Source organism: Monodon monoceros, unplaced genomic scaffold (assembly GCF_005190385.1).
Source record: "Monodon monoceros isolate NGI ecotype Baffin Bay Population unplaced genomic scaffold, NGI_Narwhal_1 Super_Scaffold_7, whole genome shotgun sequence".
NCBI classification, from domain to species: Eukaryota; Metazoa; Chordata; class Mammalia; order Artiodactyla; family Monodontidae; genus Monodon; species Monodon monoceros.
Genome location: NW_021703784.1, coordinates 15,241,209 through 15,257,143, shown reverse-complemented (window position 1 = coordinate 15,257,143; position 15,935 = coordinate 15,241,209). Strand labels below are relative to the sequence as shown.

Below are 15,935 nucleotides of genomic sequence, written 5' to 3'. Positions count from 1 at the left end.
AGCCCGTGCTCTGCAACAAGAGAAGCCACCGCAATGAGAAGCCCACGCACCACAATGAAGAGCAGTCCCCGCTCGCCGCAACTAGAGAAAGCCTGCGCGCAGCAACAAAGACCAATGCAGCCATAAATAAATAAATAAATACATATATTAAAAAAATAAAGAACCCCCCCCTTATAAAAAAAAAAAAAAAAAAGAAAGAAAATTAAGTCCAGAAGCAACTGAATAGGATGAACTCTTTGGTCTCCTCCAACTCCAAAAACCATGTAACTATGAAAAGGGAACAATCTGACCTGAAATAGTATCCTTATTGTCACGAGAAATGTCTAATCAGAGGCTGGCATTTGAGATGTCGTTAGAAGGGCCCCCAGTATTAGGTGTGAAGAAGACTTGGGATCCTTGAACGTCTCTGTGAACTCTGTGTCCCCAGGGCCCGCATAGCACACGGTATGTAACAGGTTCTCAGTAATGCCAGTTGAAAGAAACACGGGACTAGGTGACTGCTACAATTCCTTCTAACAACTTTAATAATCTGATTCCAAGAGCCCACAACAGAATAGGCATTCTCCATGCTTCAAGCTAGAAAAAGCAGCCAGCTATCACCTTACAGAAGATTAAGATGTGGCACTGTTTGGGGGCAAAAGCCTGGGTCAGATGATTTCCAAGGCCTCCCCTTGCAGCTTTAGAGTTCTTTGTCTCATTCACACAGAGGGTACTTACTCACTGATCTTTTCTGAGGCTGCACAGAATAATATGTAAGTCAGATTACCACGTGAGGAGACGTCTGCATGTGGCCTAGCCATAGCGTCTAGGTTATGGTACAACAAACCAAAACAGCTCCTGGCAGATAAATCTTCTCCATAAACCCTGTGGATGTGGCCGAAAGTATTAATAATGTATCCTTAGCCTCTTAAGAGAGTGAGGGTGAGAGAAAGAAAAGAGTGGAAAACAACACACGGAAGGAGGGAATGGAAGATTAATAGAGCAATTCATTCAAAAATATTATTTAATAATAATTACTAACATTTACCGAGCACTGTAAAAGAGCTAGGCAGAGTGCTAACTAAAATAAATTAACCCTTTAAGTTAATTTAAGCATTTAATTCACACACTAATGCTTATTAGTATTATAAGTATTTCACAAGTAAGGAAATTAACAATCAAGTAAGTTAAGAAACTTGACCAGATAATAAGAGGCAAAACCAGGATACAAATTCTGATCAGTGTTATGCCAAAGCCATATAATACCTAAATTAATTGTTGATGTATTAGGTAGTAGCTAGAGTATCTTTATGAAAACATATCAAATCAATTTCACTCCTCTTCCAAAAGATCAAATGCCATGTAGTCACCACAGGTTCTATCACGATAGAGTCACCTATAAGCCAAGTTCATAGAAAGTGGGCTAGGTGATAACTTCATTGTCAGAAGGCTATGAACAGCTGGAAAACAGTGTTACGGGGAATGGCAAGTTGCATTAAGGTGAACTGAGAAGGCGGGGACACGACGGGGAGGCTGAAATGCACTACAGAAGAGTAAGCCTGGTTTATATACTCTGGCTGTCGCGTGGTGACGGGGACTGGGATGGAAGGCTGGCAACGACAGGCTTCCCCAGTCAAGGGATCACAGGCAGAAGGCGCAGGCAAAAACTCAGGAACTGGCCCTCAGAGTCTGCAGGCTGATCCCATGATGGAGGAAATGCCAACTGTCCCTTAAGCCCTTCAAGTGTGGCCAAAGTATGGGACATGCAAAGCAACCATTTTCAGCTCTGTGGGCAGAGGAGTGGTCTGAAAGGAACTGAGTCACAGATTCTTTCTGACCACATAAAACTGCTTGGAGCTGGGGGAACAGAAGACATCTGTGTGCCAGGAGGCATGGGAAGAATGCGAGGAAGAAGCAGTCACCCAGGAAATTCATGCTTCTTACAGGTCCTTGGAAGAGGGTATGGTGTGGTGTCTCACGTCCTCTTTCCAGTCAATACTAGGTGTGTTCAAAGGTAATGCCAAAACATGTAGCCCAAGAGCCCTTTATTTTCAATAACTTTAACAAACTTCTTAATAAGGTTTAATTCTCCTGAGCAATTCAAATTTCAAAGAGAGCACTATTTTTCTCAAATCTCAAAAATCCAAAAAAGAAACAAAAATAAATTGGCTAAAATTAAAATGTCTGTTTCCCTGAAAAATGAATTAACTTCTTTTTTTTTTTTTTTTTTTTGGTAGGCGGGCCTCTCACTGCCGTGGCCTCTCCCATTGTGGAGCACAGGCTCTGAACGCGCAGGCTCAGCGGCCATGGCTCATGGGCCCAGCCGCTCCGCGGCACGTGGGATCTTCCCAGACCGGGGCACGAACCCGTGTCCCCTGCATTGGCAGGTGGACTCTCAACCACTGCGCCACCAGGGAAGCCCAACTTCATATTTTTTTTAAAAAAGTTACATGGCACTAAAGTCTTAACACTTTTCAGAACAAGAATACAATGTGAAATACTGTCTGATTCTGCTCTCCACTTGGCCAGCTCAGGTACCAGTCTGGGGGAGAACTGGCACTATTACAGCAGGCAAACAGAACAAGATCGATGACTGGTCTGCAATGACAATCTCTGGATGGAGCACCATGGCTTTGATAAGAATCTGTGTTCTGGACTTACAAATGTTTGTGACTCAGAGCTCCTCTTTAATGCTATCTGACTTTTCCAAAAGAAAAAAAGAAAAGAAAAAGTCTGTCATAATGTCCTGATCCTGTCATAATCATGGCTAAAAGAGTGTGCTAATCTTGCAATGTCATGATCCCTACAGAAATAATTAAAAAGAAACTCAATAAGAAATCATAGGTGTTTTTGCCAAGATAACTTCTTTTGGTATGAAGGTGGCCAGAGTTAGGAATCCTCACTCTGCTTGTGGACTAAGTCCTAGAAATGATATTTTTTAACATGCCCAAGGAAACCCTGTCATTGTCAGCTGTCAGCTGACAAGGTCAAATCTATCTTACATAGCAACTATTTTAAAATCTAAACAAAGTAGACAAATGGTCTTAAAATAAGACATTTCTATGTATAAAGAACATACACTGAATGCACTGTCATATACCTGCATTGAGAGATCACATAAATGTTAAGTACAATCATACAAAATACAGGGTTTTTGTTGTTGTTACAATGAAGTTTTGTTATACTGGATATTGCTAGAACAATGGTGCTGTAGGTATTAGAAGAGTTTTACTCTATAGAAATTAAATTTTGATACTTTACTGTTACAATAGAAATGCATAAACATTTCTAACTTTAAAGTGATAGTCAATACCACAGTTTTACACAATGAAAGAAAATACACAATCTTGGAATTAACTCTAATAGAACTTAATCTGTAATAACGTTGGTTGTGATAAGATTTGACTCATAATAAACAAGCACTGAGATCAGCTCCTCTAAAAGAAGTGACACTGAGGGAAAAAATGTCTTGTTTTGAAGCCATTTGCTTTTAGTTCTTTCGGGGAGAGAAAAATGGGAGTCCCAGTACCAAAGCATTCCATAAAATTCCTACAAGGATAGCCCAACAGGAAGAGATCAGACAAGGAAGTGGAGAGTGATTTAAATACAAATTCTACCACACTGGTTTCTGCAAAATATTATCAGAATGTTCTGGAATAGAAATAAAGTTCCTTATGACCAAATCCTGTGAGACACTTTCTATGGTTGAACAGAGGCCAAAGGGAGATGGCTTGGCACAATCTAGCAAATAATGATGGCGCAGATAAGAAAAGCTTCTATTAGGAATCCATAAAGTTAGGCTGAGAGGCTAAAACTTCCATTTTAACAGTTTATCAACCTGAGATAGACTGAGGAGAAAACAACTGTTTGACCCATAGGTATCCATTTATTAGAAAACTAACATCTATTTCTCGAACTTTGCTTATTTTCAAGGTGGCTGTGATCTTGCCAGAATTAAGATTTAGAAATTAGGAGATGCTGGCTTGAAGGCTGGGGATGACCACATTTACCCCTGACATGCCACACTGTCATACTAGAGGCTGTCCAATTTGCAGTTCACATTTTTAAAATAAAAACTTGTCACTTACACTACCTTATTATTCAAATATATTTTAAGTCCTAATAGCAATCATTACAGTGGAAGAAAACTCTGGTTCAGCTTTACATCAGAGTCCAATACATAGTCCTTGATAATAACACTTTTTTCCAAAAATAATCCAGATGCAGATGGGCAAAGATATCCATTCCAGGACTCTCTGGATACTTGGAATAACCTGTGAGATATGTACTCACTGAGAATTAAAGTACAATCGAAGACAGTTAGGTGGCTTCTGAAGCCAGAGTGCACGGGCTCAAATCTCAGCTCCACCACTTCCCAGCTGTGTGATTCTGGGTGTGTTACTTATCCTTACCATGCCTCAACTGCCTTGTCTATCAAATGACAAGAGCAGCTTACCTCATAGGGTTGTGTTAAATATTCAGTAGGTTAATGCCACGGTGTCTGGTACCAAGAAAGTGTTCAATGGATGTTAGCTATTATTCAAATCTCTGGAGTCCTTCCATCTAGAACTTCTTCCCTTACTCTGTTTTCCTCTCTAGGGTTGCTGAAGCTAGGAGACAGTGTGCTTGAAAAGGGTAGTACGAGATAGGGCAGTACCCATATCTACCCCCTGGTTTTCTATCATATTAGGTAAAATCACAGCAGAGCTGGTCAGGCGAGGCTTGCTTAACTCTGAGGTAGCCCTAGCCTCGTTCCTGACATCATGTGGATTTCTGCACTCACTAACATGAAAGCACTACACAGGTTGTCTCCCTAGAGGCTGCGTATACCTTAAAAAAGTATGAGAGAACTGTTTTGAGGACTCTGAGCTCCTTAGTATGTGGAGACTGATGGGTGAGTTACTTTAATCTCCCGTCCCAATCCCGCATGCTGTGTGGTTCTTGATGAGTAAGCTAATCAGGGCAGAATTGTTTGCATCTAAGTAGAAGCTTTTTGGCAGTAGCTGCACGGTAGTCTCCATCAGAAGCATAATGTAAGCCTGGGTCTTGCGTTCCCAGAGATAAAATGCTTATGCAGTATTACAATTAATTAAGTCACAGCGAAATCTAATCAATAAAGACTCAAAAATATTGTCCACAAGAGATCTCTATATACTTGCCTCAATGCATTTTTTTCACTGTAAATTAATTTTCCTTCAGCTAAATATTGGGCTGGCCCAAAAGTTCGTTTGGGTTTTTCCAGAAGATGTTACCAAAAAATCCAAACGAACTTTTTGGCCAACCCAATAAATGACTGATCTTACTATATCTGCTAGCAGGTGATATAAGTGGTGAATAAGACAAACTAGGCTTTAAGAAGTAGGCCTCTGATGGTTTTTAAAAATATACTGGTAGTGACTGAGCTTGGTGCTCAAAAACTACATTGTTGGCTTCCGTCAGTGGGACCGGAACTCAGAGAAAGCAACTGCTAACATATGTGGCCAGGTCAGGTCTCACCTTCTGCAGAAACTCAAAAAAACAGGAAGGTTCAACTTTGAATCCTTTTATAATTTAGGCTCAGGGTTTTACCTAACTGCTCCCTGGGATGCTCTGAGAAGTTTAATCCAAAAACACTTGCCTAGACCAAATGTATTTTACTTGAGACATTGAAAGCCAACTCTATCGTAGATCAAACCCTTTTAAAAACTAGAAATCACTTGACCTGGTCATTTACATATTAATGTATATAACAAAAGTACGTAAAACCAATTAATAATTCAGATCATCAGTGAGTTACGTATCACTTTAATAATAAAATGCAGGAGTCTGATGGAAGCGTCTATAGGTAAGTGATGATTCAATTTTTCATTAAGAAAAATTTACTGAATATTTACACCATACCAGTCGCTCTTAAGGCTTATGGGAGGATGATGATGTGTGTGTGAAACACAGTTCTGACATAAAGGAGCCTGCATTCTAGGGAAGAGGAGAGGAAGACACATACATAGCTATTGAACTAGGCAGTATAATATCGATCCCCCTTGAATAAATCCTCTTAAATTTATACCACTGTCACTGCAACTTGAAAGTATGTCTTTAGGATATCTCGGGATGTCCAGGAAGGGAAGGTTGTATCAAACAAACAAGCCTAGGCCTAGAAATATCCACTAATTGGGAGGACACTTCATTCCACACATTACTGACAATAAAGAGACGCTTCGAATTCTTAAACTAACTATCCATTTGTATAGCATGGCCTCCCACACAGCTGTAGATACTCTGGAATTCAACTTGTCTAGAAGAAGCTGGACCATGAGGCCCTCCCCACTCGGCCACCCAAATGCTCATTTGAAAAACGACACCAGCTCTGCTGGAGTTTCTAGATCCTTCTGGCAGAAAAATGGATAAACTCAGTTCAAGTCCATGACAACAGCCTGAGAACAAAAGGATCTTGTTTTTTAGGACTTCCCTCAACTACATTATTATCTGTAGCACAGTAATGGCTGACCTGACAGGCTGGAAAGCGGCTGGCTCCAGCCTCCATACAAAGAATTAACTCTAGGTCTAACGAGGTGCAATTATGCCTAGAAGCTAGGGGTGTGATCAGCAAAAAGACTCAGGGACAGACTCTAGGTTTCCTTTACATGAACTTGAAACTTTTTGGTACTTGAAGGACGTCTAAGCTGAGAGAAGACTAAACCATCGTATGCCTTTATCCTTCAGACAGCAGTCTCGAAGGGCCTTGGGATTCAGGCCTCCGCTGGTAGGCAAGGCCGAGCACATGTATGTCCCTGAGGGCAGAGAGATCACACTAGTAACACAGCAACCGTCTACTCATTTCCTAGATTGGGTTGTTTGTCACTTCCCGTACTTAATCTTACAAAAAATGTTATTCCTACTTAGGGAATTACTTGTCCAGGATTAAAAAGTGGCCGCATTTAGGATAATTATGTTGGTGTTCTATGAGTCTTTAAACTTCCGTGTTAACGTATATCATGTTATAAATATTAGCTCTTCCTAAGTAGTTAAAATGTTACATGGTTTATTTCTAAGCACTAAGACACAATGTGGCTGACAGCAAGGCTAGCTATTTCACCAGCATCCACTATCGGAAGCCAGCTCTGTAAGGCTTGAGTAAAAATCTTTTGCCGTGATGTGGAGGTGGAGGGGAGAACGGATCCAAGTTGCTCACAGGAAACACTGTGGACACTGGAAAAGCAGAGGAAGTGGTTTGTTTACACTGCCCTTTCTTTGCAGCGGTGTGGGGTAGTAGAACAGACACTGAATTTGAGTACTAACTTGGTCACTTATTACCTGTGTGGCTTTAGGCATGTCAACTAATTTCTTTAAACTTCAGATTCTTAAACTTCATTGGCAAAATGATAAATGCTAGTGTCAATACCAATTCCAGAGTACAATTACATAGCTCAAATTAGATCAAGTACAGGAAATACTTTGTAAACTTGAAAGCCCTAAAGAAACGTAAATTACCGTTATTGATATTATTATTTGAATTATTCGGTCGTGAACACTGTAACAAATCTATGCATGCATGCATTCATTCAGCAAATATTTACTGAGTGCCTACCAGGACCCATGCACTGTCCTGAGCCATGGGAATACAGCAGTGAACAAAAACAAAATCGTATTACAGTCAGGAGGCAGTGGGGATGAGGGGTGGGGACGAGGGGTGGGGACACAGTAAACAAATAAGGTCAGGTAGTGGTAAGTGCCATGAAAAACCGTGAAGCAGAGTTACGGAAAGAGAATGACGGGGGTATCAGGAGAGGTCTCTCTGGGGGGACATTTAAGCAGAAACCTCAAGTTAGGTGAGGAAGCCATGTAAATATGTGAGGAAACAGGAATGCGTGCACTTGGAAAGTCTGAGAAACAGCAAGGACGCCTCTGTAACTGGAGCTCGGGGCCTAAAGGGAAGAGAAGCAGGAAATGAGATTAAAGAGAGGGGCCAACCACAGTGTGCCTTGTAGGCCATAATAATAATGACTTTTGGAATTGTTTTCTAATAATAATGACTTCTGGAATTGTTTTCTAAGTGTAAATGAAAGTGACTGGAGGGTTTTAAGCAGGATCCTATTTACTATCTACATACTGTTTACTAAATCCTACCACATGCCAGATACTCTGCTAGGCTAGAGACAACTGTGAAAAAAAACCCCACATTTTGTCTTTACTTTCTCTAAGCTCACAGTCTGGTATGGAAGATATATAATGAAAGAAACAATTACAATGAAATGTTTGGGAAGTCCCATGATAAAAGAAAGACTGGTAGAAATTATCTAGATTCTTATTTTTATCACATCTAATTTCTTGCTCTAGAATTCAGGAGTGGGTGGCATGGGGTAGGGTAGGGGGAGGAAGAAGTACCCCAGGCAGAGAGAGTTGCTCCAGAGAGTATCACTTGTTCTGGGAACCAGAAGGAAATTAGGGCGACTAGATGTAGAATGGGATCTGGGGCTGCAGAGATAGGCACGAGCCAGGTCACAGAAGTATTACTATGTCATTGTTTTTCAAAAAGCAGTCATGAGATCAATTCAGTAAGTTATAATTAGCATTTTTAATGTAATAGAATAAAATGTATTAGAGTGCACTGCACCTAGTAAAGACAAGTTTTACTTTTTAAAAAAACTTTTGTTCAGCTGTATGTATATATGTATTTTCTAGGTCACTGTATGAAATGTATCTTTTACTACGGTCATGGTCAAAAATGAAGTCAGTGCTCTAGCCGCATTAAGGAGCGAACTGCAGCCTAGAGGCAATGGTAAACCATTGAAAAGTTTAAGCCGGAAAATGATATAACCAAATTTTGTGTGTGTGTGTGTGTGTGTGTGTGTGCGTGTGTGTGTGCGTGCGTGTGTGTGTGTTGTCGTATATAGTTTAGAAACATTACTCATGCAGCCGTGTGGAGAACGCATTAGAGAGGGATAAGGCTGGAGCCAGGCGTCCATTTAATTGGCTATTATTTAATCCAGGCAAGAGCCACTACACAAGTGTCTACAGGAATGGAGGGTTGAATCTACAGGATTTGGTAAGTGAGTGGCTGTGGTGATGGTAAGAGAGGAGGAATCAAGGCTAGCTTCTTGGTCAGACGGTGACACCATTCACTAAGATAGGGAACACAGAATGGAGCAATTCTAGGGAGGGATTAAATTCAGTTTTGAAAATGTTTCCACTGATGTGAATTCAAGACATACAAGTAAAGCTGACTGGTAGCAACTGGTTGGATATATAGCCTCTCATTCCAGGAGAGGTCTGGGCCAGAGAGTTACCCAAGTGTTAAATGGGGACTGAACATCACTGTACTCCCTGAAGCCACAGCAGTGAATAAGATGCTCAGAAAGATGGTGTAAAGAAGAAAAGATTTAAAGGATGAACAGAGAAAGAGAAATCTGGCAAACAAGGTGTACTCAGAGAGACAGGAGGAAAACTGCAGAACATGGCATCTGAGAAGCAATGGGGAAAAAAGTGTTTTAAAAAGTAAGGAGTGACTCAACAATAAGAAAACAAACAACCAAATTTAAAAATGGGCAAGGGACTTCCCCGGTGATCCAGTGGCTAAGACTCCACACTCCCAATGCAGGAGGGACCTGGGTTCGATCCCCTAGCCAGGGAACTAGATCCCACGTGCCGCAACTAAGAGTTCCCGTGCCGCAACTAAGAGTTCCCGTGCTGCAACTAAGACCCAGCACAGCCAAATAAATAAATAAATAAAATTTTTTTTTTTTAATGGGCAAAACATTTAGACCTGTCACCAAAGAAGATATACAGATGGTAAACATGCATATGAAATGTTAACCATCATACATCATCAGGGATTACAAATTAAAATAACAAGATACCACTTCACATCTATTAGAAAGGCAAAAATCCAAAGCACTGACAATACCAAATGCTGGTGGAGATGCAAAATGGCACAACCGCTTTGAAAGGCACTTTGGTGGTTTCTTACAAAACTAAACATACTCTTATGGTATAATCCAGCAATCACACTCCCTGGTATTTAGTCAGATGAGTTAAAAACTTACATCCACACAAAAACCTGCACACGGATATTTATAACAGCTTTGTTCATTATTGCCAAAACCTGGAAGCAACCAAGAGGTCCATCTGCAGGTGAATGGATAAGTAAGCTGTGGTACATCCAGACAATGGAGTATTATTGAGCATTAAAAAGAAGTGAGCTATTAATCCACGAAAAGACACAGAGGAAACTTATATGCATATTACTAAGTGAAAGAAGCCAATCTGAAAAGGCTACATAATGTATGTTTCCAACTATATGACATTCTGGAAAAGGCAAAACTGTGGAGACAGTAAAATGATCATTGACTGCCAGAGGTTAAGGGAGTGGGAGGGATGAATAGGCACAGAGGATTCTTAGGGCAGTGAAACTGCTCTGAATGATACTATAATGGTAGATACATGTCATTATGTATTTGTCCAAACCCACGGAACGTACAACACCAAGAGTGAGCCCTAGTAAACGATGGACTTTAGATGGTAATCCAATGTAGTGTCGCAGCAGGTTGATGGACCGTAACAAATGTTCTACTTCAATGCCGGATGCTGACAGTGGGGGAGGCTATGGGTGTGAGGGGACAGGACGTATATGGGAGCTCTCCGTACTTTCTGCTTAATTTTGCTATGAACCCAAAACTGCTCTAAAAAATAAAGTTTATATTTAACAAAAGAAAGAAAGGAGTGGTGAACTTGTAGCATTTAGCGCTAAATACTGCTGGGCAGTCATTAAGATAAAGACCAAGGATATCCAATAGATTATGACAAGATCACTGGTGACTCCGGCCAGAACAATCCACTCCACCCCTTCTCTGCCTCCTTCCAGAGTAGAACTGCCAAGAGCTGTGTCTGTTTCCTTTCTCCGCTTCCCGTCCACCCCTTTCCGGCCGCATCTACATGGGTCAGGGTTTTACTCCTGTTCCTCCACCAAGGCGGTACTTCAGGGTCATCAGTGATCTCTTTAAATCCGGTATCCAGTTCTGTATGGCTATTAGCATAACTGATGACATTCTGGGCTCCTACCATGCCTCCCGTCCTTCCACTGACCCTACCTAGGACTGTGCTAAGTCACTTCTCTGTCATCAAGGACTCTGTAGTTAATAGCCATTGTTTCATGATCATTAGGTCCAGGTGGCCTCTGTGCTCTGGTGCTCTCCAAACAATGATGAAGACCTTTGCTGACATATTCCTGGTGCCCATTAATAGCCTAGCCACCCATTAATACATATTGACTTAGGAATGCACTTACTGTTTCCAAGCACATACCCACGCCCCTTAGGTTAACGATAAAATTGTCCCCTTGGCAGTGCACGGTACCGTTTTGAGTGTTCCTGGATGGTTGTCCGCCTGATCCTACTTATTCTGTAAGTTACCCTATAATAAACTGACCCATTGATCACCTGGAGCTGCCTACCTTGTTTTTTGGTCTCAAGATGCCTTCTCAGTTCAATGGGTGCTTTCCGTTCCCTCCGTCCTCCAACAAGTTCTTAGTCATCTGATGTATCAGCAGCACCCCCCACAGTTCCTCATTCCCTCCTCCTTGAAACATTCTCTTCACTTGTTTTCTAGAACAGAGGACTCTCTGGCTTACCTTACTAGCAATTCCTATGTGGATCCCTCTTCACGTTCCTGATCTCTGAATATTAGTGTGTCCCAGAGATTAATCCTTAGACCTCTTCTCTTCTCTGCAATCATGGCCTAAAAAGTGACCTTATCTCAGAGCTTAAAATACTGTATTATCTACATACTGATCATTCCCAAATGTGTATCACTAGCCCACCACTCCCAACTAAGGTACAGTCCTATATTCAACTGCCTATACAATATCTCAACTTAGATGTCTAATGGGCATCTCAAACTAACACATATAAAATATCTCTCCATTCCCATCTCTGTTAGCAGTAAATCCATCCTTCCAGTTGCTCAAGCCAAAACCCCTGGATTATTAATAATTACTTTTTCTCTCACATCAAATCCCACATATATGTTGTTGGAGCCAGACTGCCTAGGCTCAAATTCTAGTTTAGTCACTTAGTAGCTGTGTTATCTTGGGAAAACTGCTAAACATCTCCTGGCTTCAGTTTTATCACCTATAAAATGGGGGTAATACTCCCATGTATCTTACAGGGTTGTTAAAGTAATTAAATGAGTTAATGTTTGCAAAATGCTTGAAACAGAGCCTGCCACACAGTACATACTATCTCTCTCTCTTTTTTTTAATATTTATGTATTCATTTATCTGTTTAGGCTGCACCAGGTCTCAACTGTGGCATGATGGACCTTCGCTGCGGCATGTGAACTCTTAGTTGCGGAATGCAGGAACTAGTTCCCCGACCAGGGATCGAACCTGGGTCCCCTGCATTGGGAGCGTGGAGTCTTACTCACTGGACCACCAGGGGAGCCCCAGTATTATCTCTTGAATCTGACGACTTCTTACCATCCCCACCTCTACACCCCAGTCTGGGAACTAGCCACCAATATCTCTCACGTGGATTACTGCAAAAGTCTCCTACTAACTGGTCTCCCTCCTTCAGCCCTTGAACCTTTCAACCAACAGAGCTGCCAAAGTGATTTCTTTAAAACACAAAAGTCACCGTAAAGTTCTTTAGATATTTTTGCATGTTTGAAAATATTCATAATAATAGTTAGAAAAAAACGAAAAGTCAGATAATATCATTCCTCTGTTAAAATCCTCTGATCCTTTGCATTTTACTCAGAGTGAAAAAGGCCTTAACGCTGACTGACTAAGCCCTCAAAGTGAGCTCTCTGTTGCCTCTCTGATGGCATCTCTCCTGTCCCCTCACTCATTCCTTTCCAGCACAGAGGCTTCCACCCTAAGCCCTCAAAGTGAGCTCTCTGTTGCCTCTCTGATGGCATCTCTCCTGTCCCCTCACTCATTCCTTTCCAGCACAGAGGCTTCCATCCTGTTCCTTAGACACCCAGTCATGCTCCCTCACTGGGGCCTTTCTACCTGACATCCCCTCAGCCTGGAAAGCTCTTCCTCAGGCTGCACGGCTCACGCCCTCGCCTTCTCCAAGCCTTCGCTGTAATGTTGACTTCTCAGTGAAGGGGTTCCCTGACATACCTTTCCAAATAACCACCCACCCACCATCCCTAACACCTCTTCTCTATTTTTCTCACAGCTTTTTTCTAAAATGCATTTTAGAAATAAAATTTCTGAAATTTATTCTAGATGCAATTCTCATTTATTCTAAAACGTAATTCCCACGTGCTTATAGTGTGTTGCCAACCCAGCGGACATACACTCTGTATGCTGTTCCTTAAAGTGAAATCATGATTAAGCAAAACTAAATAGATTGCTTACAGCATTGTCTCCAAAATGTTCTTAAGTGCACATAGATGGTGATGAAACACTGTAGGTTCTGGGTGTCTGGTGTCTGTCTTCAGTGTTAAATTCTTCTAAGAGCTACTTACCCTATTGCCCACTCATTTAAAAAGTACTTTTTGAGTCTGGGGGATAAATGTCATAGAGGCAGGAAATGTAGTAGCAGCAAGATTAAGATGCAAAGCCTGCTTTATCCTTGGCATTTATTACCACATCTCAGTGGGGCCCCAGTAAATAGAAATATCATCTTGAAAAAGGGTGAGAGATGAGGTGAAGACAGGGGTGAAACTACTACGACTACTGCTACTATGCGATGTACCTATTAACTTTACACACATTCTTTAATTTAGTTCTCATAGTTGTAGCCCTCACAAAACTGTCAGCCATTTATTGATGAGGAAACTGAAGCTCAGAAAGACGTAGTAGTCTGCCACACCACACTGGTAGTCCTATGTAGAGCCCAGAGCCAAACTCAGGACGGTTATCTGATGCCAAAGCCTAGATGCTCTGTTCCTATAGAACCTTGCCTCTGGAGGTGTCAACTCAGCAAACTGGAGCCAAAAAAGGTGGTTAAATGGGCAATTTATACTCTGTCACTCAATTCCTGGGATAACTTAGCATGTCTAATGTTCCATGAACCCAGTCATAGCTGTGTGATGGCAACTCCCTTACCTGTGGACATAAAAAATGGGATGCGGAACTTTCCACTCAACACCCGGGCCCGCAGATTCTGCAGTGTACTCCCATCAAATGGCAGGGCACCACACACAAGCACATAGAGGACGACTCCGAGGCTCTGCATCCCAAACAGAGAGTACGTACAATTAATCACATCAGAGGAAACAAAAAAGGCCATTATGGTATGTGTATGAAGATAATGGTGAGTCATGCACGAGATAATGGAACAAACTTTTTCTTCTTTTTTTATGAGAAATAATATGGGGCATTGTCAAGGCCAATCATCTTTAGAATAGTCAGCATTCTTCTTTGCTTCCAGACATTACTTTTTGGGAACATAACTAGAATTTCTCTCAGTACTCATCCTAGGGAGAACACAAGTGGCAACAACAGAAAGAATTTCTGTTCTTGGCAAGGGTACCCATCCAAGCTTGCCCTAGGGATTTTTTTTTTTTTTTTTTTTGCAGATGCAAAGGGGGAGGTTGAACTCCATGGCTCAGTCCATAAGACAAAGGTTGAAGAACAGACTGCACCAAGAATTGGGAATTCAAAGAACAGGTGATCAGTTCTAGTGCAGTACTACGTGTTCTCCAGGATGAGGACAGCTGTCGTCAGTCAAGGGTAACTAACGCTATGGGGTATAAGGGAAGGCAGTCACATACCCAGATGTCCACTTTGGGCCCGTCATATTCCTTTCCTTCAAAGAGTTCAGGTGCAGCATAGGGAGGGCTGCCACACCAGGTCTTTAGCAGCTGCCCAGGAGTGAAGAGGTTACTGAAGCCAAAATCTAGAAAGACAAATGGATATAACTCATGTTATCTTTACCCAGTGAATACTAGTTTCTAGTCAATAGAATAAAGGTTCTGGATCCTTAAGTGTGAATATCAAACACGAAAAGAGAACCTTTAGAAATTATATAACCAGCTGTTTAAATTTAAAGTAATAGTGAAATAGAAATACAGATGGGCTGGAATGCAAAAGACACATGGTTAACTAAAAGTAAATACGATTGGTTTATGTCAGCAAAACCAGCACCGTTTCCTTCATAAATCTGGACTGAGTGAGGTGAGTGGCATTTATTTACGAACAAAAATAAAATTGGATAATGATTGATATTAAGACCACATCAGAATCGGTAAATACATGTTAAGTCTACTCACCTGGACCCAGGATTTTCAGATTACTTTTACTTCTTATGACAAACACATTTATGACCACTAGAGATATAGTGAACTTAAAAATTAGACAAAGTGACTTTATTATCATTAAGGTGGCTTATTCAAAATAAAGAATATGCAACTTATTTACAAACAAACCACAAACACTTAATATTTTAACTTCAACTCCTTTTGTGCTTCAACGTCCCCCCTTCATTTCTCCCCCTCCCACTGTCTGAAGAGAGAGTTGACGGGAGATAGGAGGGGTGTAGTTTGGGGAGGAATACCAAAAGAAAGTGAACAAGGATGGCAGGCAAAGGATAGAGTCTCGCTGACTTATAAATACTTTTATGCACATAGATATTTAGATGAACAACGTGCAGGTACGACAGGCTAGAGCTCCCTCCTGCCCCCAGGCCTACCACATTCCCACAGTCCCAGCACTGAAGACTCTGGGCACCTCCCTACTCTCAGAAACACTCCTCCCTTTCCTAGCTTTACTCTCCTTGACAACTCTGCCTCCTTTTGCTATTTGCTTTTCTTCTTCCTACCTTCTCCAGAAGGTGTTTTCTAGTAAAGCATGTGCTGATTTTGACTATCGCTCCTTGCCCTGTATTTTCTCAGGGCCAGCTCTTCTGGTCCCACAGCTTCCACTCTCATTTGTTTGGTAATGATTCTCCAAATTTATATCTTTGGCCCTGGTACCATGCTTAAGTTCCTGACAAGAACTTCCAGTACTTGCCTGGGAAGAAACATCTCAA

The 15,935-nt window shown here is 41.4% G+C and overlaps 1 protein-coding gene across 4 annotated transcripts in view; it reads right to left on the bottom strand.

The window, feature by feature from the left end:
- The window catches only part of SIK3 (SIK family kinase 3), a 290,388-nt gene that overhangs the window by 36,881 nt on the left and 237,572 nt on the right, over positions 1-15,935 (bottom strand). For all 4 annotated transcript variants that reach the window (XM_029207075.1, XM_029207076.1, XM_029207072.1 and 1 more), the window contains 2 exons: positions 14,680-14,804; positions 14,012-14,135 (listed from right to left, as the gene is read on the bottom strand). In XM_029207075.1, the coding sequence (XP_029062908.1) occupies positions 14,012-14,135; positions 14,680-14,804 (249 nt within the window). The remainder of the gene's footprint in view (positions 1-14,011; positions 14,136-14,679; positions 14,805-15,935) is intronic.